The following is an 18,426-nucleotide window of genomic DNA, read 5'->3' as shown; positions in this document are numbered from 1 at the left end:
ATATTGATAGCATATACCCTTTATATGATGCCACTTTACCTGTGTGATCTTCTTCCCAAAAGCACTTAACACCCGTCTAACCACAAGAAAAAAATCAAGCAAACTGATATTGTGGTACATTATACAAAGTACCTGACCAGTACTTCTCAAGAATGTCAAGGCATAAGAAACAGGGCAAGTGTGAGAAACTGTCACAGCCAAGAGGAGCCTAAGGAGACATAATGACTAAATGTAAGGTGGTAACCTGGATAGGATCTTGGAACAGTAAAAGGACATTAGGGAAAAACTGAGGAAATATGAATAAAGTATGTACTTTGGTAAATAATAATGTATCAACATTGGTTCATCGTGACAAACACTTCAAACTAAAGTAAGCTGTTAATAATAGGCGATATTAGGTATGGGGTAAACGGAATCTATATATCTTTGCAATAATTCTGTAAATTTACAACTGTCCTAAAATAAAAGTTTATTTAAAGAAACACTATAAGCAAATAAAAGGCTAATGAAGAGCCAGAGGAAAAAAATCACATAGGTAGATGGGTCTGCTGAAATAAGCCAGGGCTTAACAGGAATTTCCTAGGGGACAGCTCCTTCTAAGAAGAAAATGTCAGCAGACAAGAGATTAACAGGTGAGAATAGCACAGCATCTGGTCACTCAGATTTTTCTCCTGGCTCAATCTCCTGTATCTAAATCCAGTGGAGAGGGTTGTATGCAAAAACACACACAAACCAACAAAAAGCTTGGAAAGGTGTGTTTTATAAGAACTTCATAAATATCAAGGCCCAAGCGACAATTGGGTGCTACCCACCGGAGTTAGGGAAACTCTACTGTAGGTAGAGAATTCTCCACCCTTCTGTTGTGACACTGTGTTGCTTTAGTCCATCATGATCTCCAGCACATCAGCAGCAGTGGGGCCTTAGGAGGGTACAGGACAAACTAGAAGAGGCACAGCACCCAAGAGTCATGGCATTACACAGGGGAGAGTGACACCCACCTCTCAGCTGTCTGGATTTATTCATGGACACATGTGAGAGCTCCCTCAGCCCTCTCCCAAACATTTCATGGGGTTCTGGTCCTGCTAGTGCAGGAGAGAGGGTAGGAGCCAGCCTAACACAGTTCACACACTCAACATCTCATCGGATATTCTCCACAGGCCCGGAAGGCAAGTTTTATCCCCAATTCACTGATGCTAAGACTCTCCCTTACAATAATGGATCTATAATAATTGCCAGGTTGATTCTTCCAGCTTTGAGTCCCAGAGGTAATGTGACTTTTACTTACCATTTCATGTCCTGACAACAGAAATTTTATGTGTCTCCACTGCCTTCGTAAGCCGAACAGTACTTTTGATTGCTTGGTATTGCTTTCCTATATTTTTTATCTTTCATTATTGTTATGATAAAAGTAATGTGTTTTTTAAAGAGAATATAAACAGATGAACAAAAAACAGAAAAAAATCACCCATAGATAACCACTGTTAATCTTTTAGTAGACACAGCTTTCCGAGTTTTTTCTGTACATGAATCACTAGGTATCTTTGTAGTTTTACAAAAATGGACTGATGCCATATATATGGTTCTGAAAACTGTTTTTTTAAACATTTTACAATGCACCATAAACATTTTTCCATGTAATGGATGAAAATCTGCTACTGAAACACACAGGGCTGCAGTTGGATAAAGAGAGTGACACCTAAAGCATAGTATTAGCATAAGGTTAAATAAAGCATAGGGCCTGGCAAATGCCTGCCAGGGGCACTACACAAAAGGAATGTCTTCAAAGCCCCTTTGTGGGGCCCTGCAGCCACCCCTGAGTTCCCTTGGGCCCCTCGGGTGGAAGGGGTCCTGTAAACTTTTTTGCATCCACATAAACCCCCCCAATTTCTGTCTGGTTTTCTTCACCTCATCCTCCACCCTGGCCATCTCGTCAAATTCTCTTATCATCTCTTCATTGCTCAAATGCATATCGTGTATGGCCTCCTTGTATTCCTTGAGACACTGAGCCAGCCCCTTGTTGGTTTTTCTTTTGGCCTTCCTGGGTACATCATCCCCAGCTGGGCGCTTTCCTGCAGCCCTTGGTTCGCTGGCTGGCTTTTCTTCTTTTGGCTTTCCCTCGCTCACTGGCTTTCCCTCACTCTCTGGTTTTCCTTCTTTTGGTTTTCCCTCACTCACTGGCCTTCCTTCTTTTGGCTTTGCCTCACTGTCTGGCTTTTCTTTATCCTTTAGTACTTCCTCATCTTCTGTCTTTCCCTTGAGATCTATCCTTCCCTTGTTTTCTAACTTTTCCTTGTCTTCCACAGTACAAGCTACTCCCGGCTTTCCCGCATCCGGTGGCTGTCCTTCGTTTTCCATCTTGCCTTGGTTCTCAGGCTTTCCTTCATTTTCACTGCAGAGTTTTTCCATGTTGAGTGTCCCTTCCTTTTCCTGTCCTGGGGATGGGGCAGGGGGAAGAGAAAACAAAGAGGAAACAAGGGAGACTGAGGGCTTGGGGATGGAATGCAGGTCCGGATAGTAGCAGTCGCTTCTCGCCCCTTGTCAGGGGTCCCCTGACCTGGCCCGGCCTTCCTAGTGTGCCTTCTGCCCACCCTTTACCCCACCATTCCTCGTGCCCACATGAGCCAACCATTTCCCAGACAGACCCTGCCATTTTTCCCTACGCTTGCTCAGCATGGCAGATTGTGTGTAAATGTGTTGGGAAGTGGGCAGTGGGGCCCCCAATTCTGCCCGAGCCGTGCCCTGCACACTTCCCACCCCTCTGGGTCCCTGTCCAGTGCCCTCCTCCTTCACTGACCTGCGGGTATTCTGGACAGGCTCCTCCTCCTTCTCTAGCCCAGTAGAGCACTGGGAACAACAGACACGTACACCTGAAGACAGACAGGAGACCGGGAATGAGGCATCGGTGGATGCACAGGGACTCGGGTCCTTTTTCCGAATCCCGGTCCTCCTCACCCAACGTTTCCCTCCCCCACCTCCTCCGCCCCCACAGCACCCCAGCCGCCATTTCTGTTCACTCCTCCGGCGCCAGACCAGGATGTTTTCCAAACTAATTTTGGATCTCTGCGTCCTTCTCCCCCAGAGGAAACTCGCCCCCCCACCCTTGAGGTCAACTTTTACTCTGCGCACAGATTGCCAGAAGGGGTTTATTTCCACTGTCTCACTGCTGGGGCACCCCCCCAACTCATCATCTCCGGCTCCAAAATGGACGGAGGGTAGAGAAGAAGTGTGCAGAAAGGCGAATGGGTACTTGGGGTGTCCGCCTTCCCCACCCTCTGCCCAATGGCCGCTTGCTCCCCCTTAGCCGTTTTTCCCGCCGCCATCTCTATCTACACTCTGGCCAGCTCCCCTCGACCCGGACCCCATCCCCAACCTTTTTCCTTTCCGCGCCCGCTCCTCCTCCCCCATTCCGATGTCCCGCAGGCAGCGACGAGAGCTCTCACACTGACCTGAAAGAACCTGGAGCAACAATTAGGGGCGCCCAGATGGCTCCGGGTCCGACAGCAGGGAGGGAGAGCTGGCACCCGCACCGGTGCCCACTTCGGAGCCCGGCGGTCACGTGAGCGCTGCGTCACCCGAGCTCCGCCCTCGCACCCCGCCCACCAGCAGGAGTCTGCAAGCCGCCCACCGCCTCCCTCCGGCAGGTCCCCCAGCCAACCTCTCCCGGCCCTTTTGTCCTTTTCCTCTTCTTGAGAAGTTGGTCACAGAAAGAATTTTAATGAAAAACACAGAAGCTTTTATTAATGGGCTGGGCGGTCCGGGGGAGGAGTCTATAACGTTGCTCTTAAATTCCGTTGAGAGAACGTAGACTCACCAATGAAATCTTACGCATGTGAACTTTAATATTGTACAAAGGGTAGAATATTGCACTTTAGAAAAAAATTAAGAAAAATGTTCCCGTCAGAATGAAGCTGTCCCTTTTTCCTGGTATGCTCAAACATAAATGTTCTAATGAATTAAATATTTAGATCTGAAAATGAAATTATATTTGAAGCAGAATGAAAGAATGAGTTTTTTAAGTGAGAGACTGAATACACAACGGACGATGACCAGACCATATATAACAATAGAATTGTGACCCACAACCTCTGTAGCAAGCAGCCCCGCAAGCCAAACCACAGCCTCTACAGCAATCTTCAGGACTTGATCAATGACTGCCAGCCTCCCTATTTTTGCCCTGCCCCAATTAGAGAACCTAAATATGCTCCCCAAACCAGTAACAAAATGCCGCTGCTTCTAGTTACCTGGCTTCCAGCTTTTCCCTGACAACAACTTCCAATTAGAGAAAACCTGGTCTTCCTTTTATTCACTCTAAAGCTTTCCCATTCCCTTGCCTGTCTTTAAGTCTCTGCCAAACACAAGTTAGGGGAGCTAACTCCCTTGTTATAACACGCTGTGAATAACTAGCCTCTGCTTTTACATAAGCTTTCTGTGTAGAAGGTCTTTAAAAATATAATAACTGAAAGTTAAACAATTAAGAACAGCGTTGATGGATTTGATTACATTAAAATGTGTAACAGATTTGTTAAGGGATTGGGGACACATGCATTTCTCCCTGCTCTTGTTTTTTTTTTAATTTATTTTTTATTGAAATATACTTGAATTACAATGTTGTGTTAATTACTGCTGTACAGCAAAGTGACTCAGTTATACATATATATATATATATACATTCTTTTTCATATTCTTTTCCATTATGGTTTATCAAAACATATTGAATATAGTTCCCTGTGCTCTACAGTAGGACATTGTTGTTTATCCATTCTATAAATACCAGTTTGCATCTGCTAATCCCAAACTCCTGCTCCTACCCTCTCCCACCCCCCTACCCTGCCTGCTCTTGTTGAGTGTACTGGGAAAATTTTCTGAAGGGCAACTTTGTAAATTGTTTAAAAATAAAAATATTTTATATTTTGGCCCAGCAATTCCACCTCTAATATTTATCCATGGAGATAATTAGTAAGGTGCTAAAATAGAATCTTATGTTTTAAAACGTTTTATGGTTTTAAATTCCCATAACAATTATTTGTTATGCATTTATCCTTTGCTGGAACTGGGGCTCCAGTAGTGATTCTGTAGGCTTTGTTTATAAAGGGAAAAAAATGGAGCATCACAATTGTCCATCGGTACAGATTTAGTTACATAATCTTCTTAGTACATTTGTTTACCCTAGTTATCTTTGGACATTTGGTTAGAAAAATAATCCTTTTATGTTGGGTGCTCAATATGCAGTAAAATTAATTATTAACTATCCATAACCCCAAATTACTGTGGATGGTGGGACACAAAGGATAACCAGAGGATGTGGTTTTGACCTCTAGAGAATACCACCTATCTGCCAGGCATTATGCTAGCTACCTTATCTGGTGTAGATTTCATTTATATCTGATTGAAGAACTCATACTTCAATGAAGCGGAATGATTTATAAAGCTACAGTCTTAACTCACTGTAGTACTGGAATAAAGATAGAAAGAGGAATAAAACAGAGAGCCCACTAACATCTCCAGGTATAAAAGTTTTTAGTATATGATAAGGAAGCATTTCTGATCAGTAGTAAGATATAGGTTATTATGGAAATTAAACTTGTATAATTACTTTAATAGTTAAAGGAAAATGAAGAGCCATATTTTCTGACATACACTTAAATGCTTTTCAGAGTAGGCAAGAAAAATGAAACAAAAAGTATCCAGAATGGAAGGAAAGAAGTAAAACTATCTCTGTTTGCAAATGACATGATCATGCATATAGAAAATCCCAAGGAATCCACTAAACAACTATGAGAAAGAAAGAGTTCAGCAATGTGGTAGAATACAAGATCAACATACGAAAATCAACTGTGTTTCTATATGCTAGCAAAAAACAATTCAAAGAGGAAAGTAAGGAAACACTTCCATTCAAAATATCATCAAAAAGAGGGGACTTCCCTGGTGTCCAGTGGTTAAGACTCCACACTCCCAATGCAGGGGGCCTGGGCTCAATCCCTGCTCAGGGAACTAGATCCCACATGCATGCCACAACTAAGAGTCCACATGCTGCAACTAAGAGTCTGCATACTACAACTAAAAGATCCTGCACACAGCAATGAAGATTCCACGTGCCGCAACTAAGACCCAGGACAGCCAAATAAATAAATAAAAATTTAAAAACTTGCTTAGATTTCAAAAAAAAATCATCAAAAAGGATAAACCATTTAGAAATAAATTTATTTTGAAAATCCAAGACTTGTATACTGAAAACTATAAAGTATTGTTGAACAAAATTAAAGAACACCTAAATAAATGGAAAGATAGCTGATGTTCATAGATTGGAAGACTTCATATTGTTAAGATGGGCAATACTTCCTAAGCTGATCTACAGACTCGACACAACCTCTATCAAAATATCAGATGGTTTCTTTGCAGATTTTGATAAGCTGATCCCAAAATTCATATGGAAATGCAAGGAACTCAGAATAGACAAAAACAATCTTGAAAGGGAAGGATAAAGTTTGAGATCTCATACTTCCGTATTTCAAAACTTATTATATAGCTACAGGAATAAAGACAATGTGGTACTGGCATAAGGACATATAGACCAATGGAATAGAATTGAGAGTACAGAAATAAACCCTCAGATTTACAGTCAGTTGATTTTCAACCAGAGTGCCAAGAAAATTTAGTGGTGAAAGAAGAGTCTTTTCAACAAATGATGGTGAGACAACTAGATATCCACATGCAAAAAATGAATTTGGACTCCCACGTCACACCACATACAGAACTTAACTCAAAAAAAATAAAGTCCTAAATATAAGAGCTAAAACCATTAAACTCTTAGAAGAAAATAAAGGTGTAATTCTTCATGATCTTGGATTAGGCAATGGTTTCTTAGATATGACACTAAAAGCTTAAGCAATAAAAGAAATATAAAAAAATGGGACTTCACCAAAATGTAAAACTTTTCATTTAAACAACACAATTAAGAAAGTGAAAAGACAACTCACAGAAAGGGAGAAAATTTTTGAAAGTAATATGTCTGATAAGGGACTTATATCTAGAATATACAAAGAACACTTACAACTCAATAAAAAAATAAACAATTTAAAAATGGGCAGGGAATTCCCTGGCAGTCCAGTGGTTAGGACTCTGCCCATCACGGCCAAGGGTGTGGGTTCAATCCCTGGTCAGGGAACTCAGATCCTGCAAGCCAAGCAGTGTGGCCAATAAATAAATAAAATAAAAATGGGCAAAGGATCTGAATAGATATTTCAGCAAAGGAAATATACAAATGACCTATAAGCACGATGTTCAACATCATTAGCTGTCAGGGAAATGCAAATTAAAACCACATTGAGATACCACTTCATGCCCACTAGAATGGATCTAATAAAAAAAGGCAGATAATAACAAGTGTTTGCAAATATGTAGAGAAATTAGAACCATCACACAGTGATGGTGGGAATGGGAAATGATGCAGCCACTGTGGAAAACAGGCTGTCTGGCAGTTTCTCAACATGTTAAACCTTAAGTTATCATGTGACTTGACAATTTCACTTCTAAGTAAAGATCCAAGAGAAATGAAAAACTACGTTCACATAAAAACTTGTATGCAAAAGTCCTTGGCATCATTATTCATAATAATTAAAAAGTGGAAATATCCCTAATGTCCATCATCTGATGAATGGATAAATAAAGTGTGGTATAATAATGGAATACTATTTTTCAATAAAAATGGAATGAAGAGCTGATACATGCCAACAGGCACATGAAAAAATGCTCAACATCGCTAATCATCAGAGAAATGCAAATCAAAACCACAATGAGATATCACCTCACACCTGTCAGAATGGCTATTATTGAAAAGATAACAAATAACAAGTGTTGACGAGGATGTGGAGAAAAGGGAGCCCTCATGCACTGTTGGTGGGAATGTAAATTGGTGCAGCCACTATGGAAAACAGTATGGAGTTTCCTTAAAAAACTAAAAATAGAACTACCATATGATTCAGCAGTTCCACTCCTGGGTATTTATCTGAAGAAAACAAAAACACTAATTACAAAAGATGTGTACCCTTATGTTCACTGCAGCATTATTTACAATAGCCCAGATATAGAAGCAACCGAAGTGCCCATCAATAGATGAATGGATAAAGAAGATGTGATATATAATGGAATATTACTCAGCCATAAAAAAGAATGAAATATTGCCATTTATGACAACATGAATGAACCTAGATGGTATTATGATAAATTAAATGTCAGACAAAGACAAATACTGTATGATTTCACTTATATGTGGATCTAAATATCAAAACAATATAACAAAACAGAAACAGTTATAGATACAGAGGACAAACAGGTGGTTGCCAGAGAGGAGGGTGTTGGGGGGAGGAAAGAAATAGATGAGAGAGATTAAGAGGTACAAACTTCCTGTTGCAAAATAAATGAGTCACAGGTATGAAATGTGCAGTGCAGAATATAGTCAATAGCGATGTAATATATTGGTATGGTGACATATTGTGACTTGACTTATTGTAGTGATCATTTTGAAATGTATAGAAATTCCAAATCACTATGTTGTGTAACAGGAGCTAACTTAGTGTTGTAGGTCAATTATACTTCAAAAACAAATAAGCAAACTGATAGAAAAAGAGATCAGATTTGTAGTTGCTAGAGTGGGGGGAGGGGGGAATTGGATGAAGGCAGACAAAAGGTACAAAGTTCCAAACATAAGATAAATAATTTTTTAAAAAAGATAAATAATTACTAGGGATGTAATGTACAACATAAATATAATTAACACTGCTGTATGTTATATATGAAAAAGAGTAAATCCTGAGTTCTCATCCCAAAAATTTTTTTTTTCTATTTCTTTAATTTTGTATGTACATAAGATGATGGATGTCCACTAAACTTATTGTGATAATCATTTCATGATGTATGTAAACCATCAAATCATTATGCTGTACACCTTAAATTTATACAGTGCTGTATGTCAATTATATCTCAAGAAAACTGGAAGAAAATAGTGGTAATAATAATGATAATAAAGAACCTAGCAGCTGAATACTTCCTGAATATAAGTGATCATTTTAAGCTGCTAATTTTTGGAGTAATTTGTTATGCAGGAATAGTAACCAGAACAACCTAAAGAAAGGATATGATAATACCAAATATGATAATAGATAGTGCACATAGCGTAAAATATTTACTATCTGGTCCTTTACAGAAAATTTTATCAGTCCATGTCTTAGACCAAAGGGAACAACTAAACCTCCACCACCACCACAACCATCATCATTAAGATATGATGCTGAGTAAGTACTAATATAGATGCATATCAGGGTACAGGTAACATTTCATTCTTTTAAGGGGAGTAACTTTATTTAATACAATTTTAAACTTACAAAAAATTATTCTGTGTATTTTTGAAACAACTAATTCTTCAGTACTGGAAACCCATAAAGTAAAAGTTGATGGCCTAATGGAAAGAGTCTAGAATTCAGACTTTGCACTTTAAAAAAAGTATTTAACCTCTTTTAGGCCCAGTTGGTTTGCCCATCTATGAAATGGGAGAATGGATAACTATCAAAAGACTGACAGTATTGAGTGTTGGCAAGGATATAGAGTAACTGGAACCCACATACCTACTCTAGGAAGTGTAAATTGATAGCCACTTTGGAAAACTGTCAATATCTACTAAGGCTAAACACTCAAATACGTTTTGACTCAGCAGTTGCACTCTTGGTATATTTCAACAGAAATATGTCCTTGTGTACACCAAAAGACATGAACAAGACTGATTATTAAGCTCAAAACTTAAAGCAATGCAAATGTCCATTAACAGAAAAAGAGTGTTATAGTCCTATAATGCATTACAATACAGACATGAAAATGAACAAACTACAGCCACAAACAACATGGGATAAATATCACAAATATAACACTGATACTTCCATTGTAATCCCTCCATCTCTCTCCTCCCTACAAAAACACATACCTGTGGAGTCACAAATCGGGGCAGATTTGAGGCCACAAGAACGAATTTAGGGAGAGGGAAAAGCAGAACAGCCCCTAGAACTCAAACTGATGTCTGACATCCCCAGCTGTTGGAGTTTAAGGGAAAAACATTATGCATTTTATGCTTATGAATTTTAATTTGAATTAATTCTCCAAATGGAGATTAAGATGGGTCAAACAAATTTACACTGTATTAGCTTTTATTTTAAAGTATTTCCCGTCAAGTAGATTGATGCAGAGAAGCACAGTTTCTATACACTTCTAATAGGTTCAAACACTCAAAGGCTAATACCATGTCTGATAGACCAGACAGTAAAGTGAGATTCAGGAGATCACCTGGGTCCTGGTGTCAGTTCTGACCCAATAGCTGTGTGACCTTGGATAATGCCCTTCACCTCTCTGTGAAGATCCCATCTGGGAAAAGACACTGTGTTCCTAGAAGGGATAGAATTCACTATGCCAGTCCAATTATTTTAACAAGAACAATAACTATGAACCTTACGCTTTCTTAAAACAAAATTCCCAGTTGTGTACGAAAAAATACCTGGTCAAACATCATGTCCACCCAAAGTCATACGGTCACCACCTAGCTTTAACTCCCAAGAGCTGACATTGTTCACACGTACCTCTGTATAAGGAACCTTTTGAAGGAATACTTAGTGACATCATGGTCAGGTTTCAGGATTTCACAAGAATTTTAGGGCAACAACAGATCAGTGAGGGGCAGGACTGAGCATGTCACAACCCCCCAGATGGACGCTAGGAAACATGACAAGGACTGGATTGACAACCTGCTAGAGGGGAGTACAGAGCTCCCACGCTCCACTCATGCCCACAAGTAAACCTAGATTTGCTTTTAAACTCCCTCATATTAAGGAGAAAGCACAAATGGCCATTTTTTCAAACTTCCTCCTCCCCAACACAACACTCATTCCATTCTCTTCTTATACAGGAGTAACCAGTCATAATCAAAGAGGAGGAGGGCAATGATGGGTTAGGAATCACGACCAACACCATTTTGTTGGCCCCTGTCCTGGAGAAAAATTTAGTGAGATTTTTCATCCTGCCAAGTTAATGTGGTGGGTTTTATTTTGTCAGGCATATATGCTGGAAGGTGAAAAAATAAAATCAACTTAATATTCAGATAGCTTGAGGAAAAATATAGTGGGGGAGAGTCAATTTTCTCTTGATCTATTACTATAGTTCATTTTTTTACATCTTTATTGGAGTATAATTGCTTTACAATGGTGTGTTAGTTTCTGCTTTATAACAAAGTGAACCAGCTATACATATACATATGTTCCCATATCTCCTCCCTCTTGCATTTCCCTCCGTCCCACCCTCCCTATCCCACCCATCCAGGTGGTCACAAAGCACCGAGCTGATCTCCCTGTGCTATGCGGCTGCTTCCCACTAGCTATCTATTTTATGTTTGGTAGTGTATATATGTCCATGCCACTCTCTCACTTTGTCACAGCATACCCTTCCCCCTCCCCATATCCTCAAGTCCATTCTCCAGTAGGTCTGTGTCTTTATTCCTGTCTTACTCCTAAGTTCTTCATGACATTTTTTTTCTTAGATTCTATATATATGTGTTACCATATGGTATTTGTCTTTCTCTTTCTGACTTACTTCACTCTGTATGACAGACTCTAGGTCTATCCACCTCACTACAAATAACTCAATTTCGTTTCTTTTTATGGCTGAGTAATATTCCATTGTATATATGTGCCACATCTTCTTTACCCATTCATCTGATGATGGACACTTAGGTTGCTTCCATCTCTGGGCTACTGTAAATAGAGCTGCAATGAACATTTTGGTACATGACTCTTTTTGGATTATGGTTTTCTCAGGGTATATGCCCAGTAGTGGGATTGCTGGGTCATATGGTAGTTCTATCTGTAGTTTTTTAAGGAACCTCCATACTGTTCTCCATAGTGGCTGTACCAATTCACATTCCCACCAGCAGTGCAAGAGTGTTCCCTTTTCTCCACACCCTCTCCAGCATTTATTGTTTCTAGATTTTTTGATGATGGCCATTCTGACTGGTGTGAGATGATATCTCATTGTAGTTTTGATTTGCATTTCTCTAATGATTAATGATGTTGAGCATTCTTTCATGTGTTTGTTGGCAGTCTGTATATCTTCTTTGGAGAAATGTCTGTTTAGGTCTTCTGCCCATTTTTGGATTGGGTTGTTTGTTTTTCTGATAATGAGCTGCAGGAGCTGCTTGTAAATTTTGAAGATTAATCCTTTGTCAGTTGCTTCATTTGCAAATACTTTCTCCCATTCTGAGGGTTGTCTTTTGGTCTTGTTTATGGTTTCCTTTGCTGTGCAAACGCTTTGAAGTTTCATTAGGTCCCATTTGTTCATTTTTGTTTTTATGTCCATTTCTCTAGGAGGTGGGTCAAAAAGGATCTTGCTGTGATTTATGTCATAGAGTGTTCTGCCTATGTTTTCCTCTAAGAGTTTGATAGTTTCTGGCCTTACATTTAGGTCTTTAATCCATTTTGAGCTTATTGTTGTGTATGTTGTTAGGGAGTGTTCTAATCTCATACTTTTACATGTACGTGTCCAGTTTTCCCAGCACCACTTATTGAAGAGGCTGTCCTTTCTCCACTGTACATTCCTGCCTCCTTTATCAAAGATAAGGTGACCATATGTGTGTGGGTTTATCTCTGGGCTTTCTATCCTGTTCCATTGATCTATCTTTCTGTTTTTGTGCCAGTACCATACTGTCTTGATTACTGTAGCTTTGTAGTATAGTCTGAAGTCAGGGAGCCTGATTCATCCAGTTCCGTTTTTCGTTCTCAAGATTGCTTTGGCTATTCGGGGTCTTTTGTGTTTTCATACAAATTGTGAAATTTTTTGTCCTAGCTCTGTGAAAAATGCAAGTGGTAGTTTGATAGGGATTGCATTGAATCTGTAGATTGCTTTGGGTAGTTAGAATCATTTTCACAATGTTGATTCTTCCAATCCAAGGACATGGTATATTTCTCCATCTATTTGTATCATCTTTAATTTCTTTCATCAGTGTCTTATAATTTTCTGCATACAGGTCTTTTGTCTCCTTAGGTAGGTTTATTCCTAGATATTTTATTCTTTTTGTTGCAATGGTAAATGGGAGTGTTTTCTTGATTTCACTTTCAGATTTTTCATCATTAGTGTATAGGAATGCCAGAGATTTCTGTGCATTTATTTTGTATCCTGCAACTTTACCAGATTCATTGATTAGCTCTAGTAGTTTTCTGGTATCATCTTTAGGATTCTCTATGTATAATATCATTTTATCTGCAAACAGTGACAGCTTTACTTCTTCTTTTCCGATTTGGATTCCTTTTATTTCCTTTTCTTCTCTGATGGCTGTGGCTAAAACTTCCAAAGCTATGTTGAATAAGAGTGGTGAGAGTGGGCAACCTTGTCTTGTTCCTGATCTTAGTGGAAATGCTTTCAGTTTTTCACCATTGAGGATGATGTTTGCTGTGGGTTTGTCATATATACCATGGTTCATTTAATATGATTAAGAGGCAGGTCCCTCATTGGCTGAGCCAGTGGAGAATGGGGCATGAACTGTTCTCATTGGAATCTCCCATCATCAGAATGATGCATAACTGCAGGTCATTAAGTTTAGGTTTTTTAAAATGAAAGATTACAGTTCAGAAAGGAACAAAACCAAATAAATCTGAATGTAATAGAATAGTAATTTCAGAGTCTTGGAAGCTGGACAAAGATACTGTTTTTTTTGAAAATTTTGATTTATCTACTTCTGGGCTTTTAGTTTGTTTCTTTTATTTATTAAAATCAATTCAAAAGAAGTTTGTGGTATTTTTATTCTATTAACACTCTTTCTCCCTGATTCATGCTTACAGTATGTTATTTACTGTACTTAAAGCCATTTCCCTTATTTAGCCTTTTTCAAAAAACAGAGCATTAGAGCATGATTGCTCCTCATTCGCCTACCAGGTAAAAAATCAGATGTACTTTTCTACAACTTAGGTGCTGTAGATGGCGCCTGTAAAGAGGTTTCTCAGTGGAGGCTACAGGAAGCTTTTAGATAGTCGGGTTATTCGATGCCTTCTAATTGGCTTTTGCCAGGTAGAACTACCCAATCACATTTAACCACGTGGGGGCTCATTGATAGGGTTTCCTGCATTACATTTCATCTAGTCAGATGTTGCCGGTACTCAATACCTCATCTACATACACGGTATATAAATAGCTCGCGGTCACTACCACATTTCTCTTTCATTCTAAGGTATTGGAAAACTATGTCCATCATGGCTGAGCATTCTTCTAAATCTATCTTTGCCAAGAAGGGCTTCAATAAAGCCACTTCCAAAACAGAGAAGGGGGAGATGGATAGAGATACTCTAGTAGCTATTACTCCACCCCTGTCTACAAGGCTCTGAAGCAGGTCCACTCTAACATTGGTATTTCATTAAATGTCATGCACAGCATGAATTATTTTCTTAACAATATCACTGGGAGTATTTCAGACTATGCCTCCCTCCTGGCCCGCTCCACCAAGTGCTCCATCATCACCTCCAGAGAGATCCTCATCTCCTTGTGCCTGCTGCTGCCTGGGAATATCGGAAAGCATGTCATGTCTGAGGCCACAAGGTAGTCATCAGAAACACCACCCGCAAATGAGCTGCCTCCAGACCAGCTGAGCATCGCAAACCAAAGGCTCTTTTCAGGGCCACCTCAGTTTTCTTAATAAGAACTGTATTCTAATAAAGTTTGATCTACTTTATTTTTTAAAGTGTGGCATCCTGCTAATTTTTAAACACCTTTTTTACAAAGAACTAAATATTATCAGCTACATTTTAATATACCTATGGTCTAATTTGCTCAAAATGAAATAGTGAGTTTTGTTCAATAATGTTGCATTATACCACTTTACTAAAGAGTCAGTTCTTTTATTTTTCTAGGTCAACCTTTCACAGGGTCTGTAAGGTAAAGTTATTTACCTTTTTCACTCTCATTTTCTCATGAATGTATGGCAAAATTTTCCAGAGATTCATTATGTACCATAATGACAACAAATTAAATGCAGGAACATGTATAAGAATTCAACAGACATACTAGAACAGATATTAAGGAGATTTTCTTTTTCTTTTTTTAAATTGAAGTATAGTTGATTTACAATGTTGTATTAGTTTCTGGTGTACAGCAAAGTGATTCAGTCATACATATATATAATCTTTTTCATATTCTTTTTCATTACAGTTATTACAAGATATTGAATATAGTTCCCTGTGCTATATAGTAGGACCTTGTTGTTTATCTGTTTTATACATAGTAGTTTGTGTCTGCTAATCCCAAACTCTTAATTTACTCCTTCCCCCTCCTTTCCCCTTTGGTAACCATAAGTGTGTTTTCTATGTTTGTGAGTCTGTTTGTTTTGTAAATAAGTACATTTGTATCATATTTTAGATTCCACATATAAGTGATATCATATGGTATTCATCTTTCTTTGACTTACTTCACTTAGTATGATGATCTCTAGGTCCATCCAAGTTGCTGTAAATGGCGTTATTTTATTCTTTTTCATGGCTGAGTAGTATTCCATTGTATATATTCCACATCTTTATCCATTCGTGTCAATGGACATTTAGGTTGCTTCCATGTCTTGGCTATTGTAAATAGTGCTGCTATGAACATTGGGGTGCATGTATCTTTTCACATTAGAGTTCTCTCCAGTTATATGCTGAGGGGTGGGATTGCTGGATCACATGGTAACTTTATTTTTATTTATTTATTTATTTGCGGTACGTGGGGCTCTCACTGCTTTGGCTTCTCCCATTGCAGAGCAGAGGCTCCGGATGCGCAGGCTCAGTGGCCATGGCTCACGGGTCCAGCCGCTCTGCAGCACGTGGGATCTTCCCGGACCGGGGCTTGAACCCGTGTCGCCTGCATCGGCAGGCGGACTCTCAACCACTGCATCACCAGGGAAGCCCTATTTTTATTGTTTTAAAGAACTTCCATACTGTTTTCCATAGTGGCTGCACCAATTTACATTCCCACCAACTGCGTAGGAGGGTTCCCTTTTCTCTACACACTTTCCTGCATTTATTATTTGTAGACTTTTTGATGATGGCCATTCTGACTAGTGTGAGGTGATACCTCATTGTAGTTTTTGAAACCATGCACCTCAGATTGGGACTTGAACCCAATCTTACCTCAGATGAGACTTGAACCCACCTGACTTGAACCTCAGATGGGACTTGAACCCGCAATCTCTGGCTTAGGAAGGTACTCAAATCCACAGTCTCCCAGCTAAAACTGTACACCTGGTCTCAGGACTTAATAAAGTTCAGGTTCTTTATGTCTCACTGCAGAAGGAATTCAGTGAGAGGAAAAGTGATAGGTAAGAAGTAGATTTATTGAGAGAGATACACACTCCACAGACAGAGTGGGGGCCATCTCAGATGGTGAGAACGGGCCCCCAAATATGGAGTGGTTAGTTTTTTATGTGCTGGGTAATTTCACAGGCTAGTAAGTGGGAGGATTATTCCAACTATTTTGGAGAAGAGGTGGGGATTCCAGGACTTGGGCCACCGCCCACTTTTTGGCCTTTTATGGCCTGGGATCTGTCATGGTGCAGGTGGCTGTGTCATTTGGCATATGCTAATATATTACAATGAGCATATAATGAGGCTCAAGGTCTACTGGAAGTCAAACCTTCCACCATCTTGGGCCTAGCCTAGTAGATTCTAACTGAGACAGGAAGGAAGGAGGCAGGGCACAACCATTAAAAGAATGACAGCCATTGGGAAGAACAGGATACCAAAAAAACTGGTTAGAACCTACCTGGAAATTGTTCATGACAAGAGGCCCATATTCCCCTATAACATTTTCCCTATTATAATCATACCCAGTCACAGTTCCTGATCATTTGATGTTCTTAAAAGATACCATTATTATTCACCAAGGGCATAACATCTTCCCTTAATAAACTATAATTCTGAAGGAACATAGTTCACATTTATTTAAATTTTTAGCTGTATCCACTGAACTTGATTTTATTTTTTGCATTTTTAGATCATAAACCATATGGAGCTAATTATCGTTCCTGCATTAATTTTAGTGAAAAGAAGAGTTAGACAAATGTGTTTTAAGTGTATAATGAATATTATTTTTATTCTCCTCAGTACCCTCACCGTCTATCAGAATATCTCCCATATATATTGTTTCATAATGGATTATAAATATAAATAATTTATGTGTGGTTTAAAATGCCTCACAGCTGGACAAAGTGAAAGTCTCTTTTCTAATCAATATTCCTGCATCCCACTCCCCAAAGGTAACCACTGCTATTGTTTGATTTGTATTTGGCATGCATTTTTCTGTGCATATTTAAATGCACATACATAAATAGATACAGTGGTTTACACATCAACTGATTTATTTGTTAGATATGAAATTAGAATCACAGAATAACACTGATCTGCTACTTATGTTCTTCATTTAACAAGATGTGTGCTTTTTAAATTGTTTTCATTCAGGTATGATTTAGAGAAAATAAAATTCACTCCTTTCAGTGTCCAGTTCTATGTCTTGAAAAGTACATACACTTGTATATGTACACTTGTATACAGTTGTATAACCACACCACAATCAGGATATACGAGTTCCATTATGCCAAAAAATTCTCCTGTGCCTTTTTGTAGTCAGCCCTTTCTCCCCACCTCAACCCTGACAACCACCTATTTGTTTTCTGACTCTCAAATTTTGATAGCTGTAGGTTTTCAGTTTTATTTTCATTTTAATTCTGTTCTATGTATTTTTAATTGAAGTATAGTTGATTTCTGTTCTACATATTTTTGATTTCCCTTGAGACTTCCTCTTTATGGATGAATTAATTTCATATGTTTTGCTCAGTTTCCAAGTTCTTAGAGATTTTCCTGTTATCTTTCTATTATTAATTTCTAGAATTTTATTCCATTATTGTCAGATAACACATTCTGTTTAGTTTCAATTTTTTTAATTTGTTAAGGTTTGTTTTATGGCTCAGGATATACTCTATCTTGCTGAATGTTCCATGTGCATTTGAAAAGAGTGTGTATTCTGCTGTTTTTGGGTGGACTGTTCTATAAATGTCAGTTAGATCTATTTGGTTGATGGTGGTGTTCAGTTCATCTATAACCTTGCTGATTTTTTGTCTACTAATTCTATTACTGAGAGAGGCGTATTGAAGACCCCAATTATAATTGTGGATTTGTCTATTCCCCTTTCAGTTCTGTCAGTTTTGCCTCTTGTATTTTAAGACTCCATTGTTAGATATAATACATATTTTAAATTGTTGTATCTTATGGGTGAATTGACTGACTCTCTTTATCCCTGGTAATTGTGTTTGCTTTCAAGTCGACATTGTCTGATAATGTAAAGAATCTATAGTTTCTCCTGCTTTCTTCTGATCAGTGTTTG

The 18,426-nt window shown here is 38.8% G+C and overlaps 1 protein-coding gene across 2 annotated transcripts; it reads right to left on the bottom strand.

Annotated features, from left to right (window-relative positions):
* Positions 1-545: 545 nt before the first annotated feature.
* Positions 546-3,559, bottom strand: TCEAL4 (transcription elongation factor A like 4). 2 transcript variants are annotated; one of them, XM_029240102.1, is made up of 3 exons: positions 3,447-3,559; positions 2,795-2,867; positions 546-2,427 (listed from the first exon to the last, which is right to left on the bottom strand). In XM_029240102.1, exon 3 carries the CDS (start codon positions 2,404-2,406, stop codon positions 1,762-1,764), a length of 645 nt encoding a protein of 214 aa, XP_029095935.1. In that variant the 5' UTR covers positions 2,407-2,427; positions 2,795-2,867; positions 3,447-3,559; the 3' UTR covers positions 546-1,761. The 2 variants fall into 2 exon arrangements, with proteins under 2 accessions (XP_029095935.1, XP_029095933.1); XM_029240100.1 differs by having other exon boundaries at positions 1,444-2,432; positions 3,447-3,543.
* Positions 3,560-18,426: the final 14,867 nt, after the last annotated feature.

The sequence above is a fragment of the Monodon monoceros genome, unplaced genomic scaffold, assembly GCF_005190385.1.
Source record: "Monodon monoceros isolate NGI ecotype Baffin Bay Population unplaced genomic scaffold, NGI_Narwhal_1 Super_Scaffold_22, whole genome shotgun sequence".
Taxonomy (NCBI): Eukaryota; Metazoa; Chordata; class Mammalia; order Artiodactyla; family Monodontidae; genus Monodon; species Monodon monoceros.
This window is presented reverse-complemented; position numbering and strand designations above follow the sequence as displayed.

Coding starts and splice junctions, on each gene's coding strand:
- TCEAL4 (XM_029240102.1), bottom strand. CDS start 2,406: ATGGAAAAACTCTGCAGTGAAAATGAAGGAAAGCCTGAGAACCAAGGC.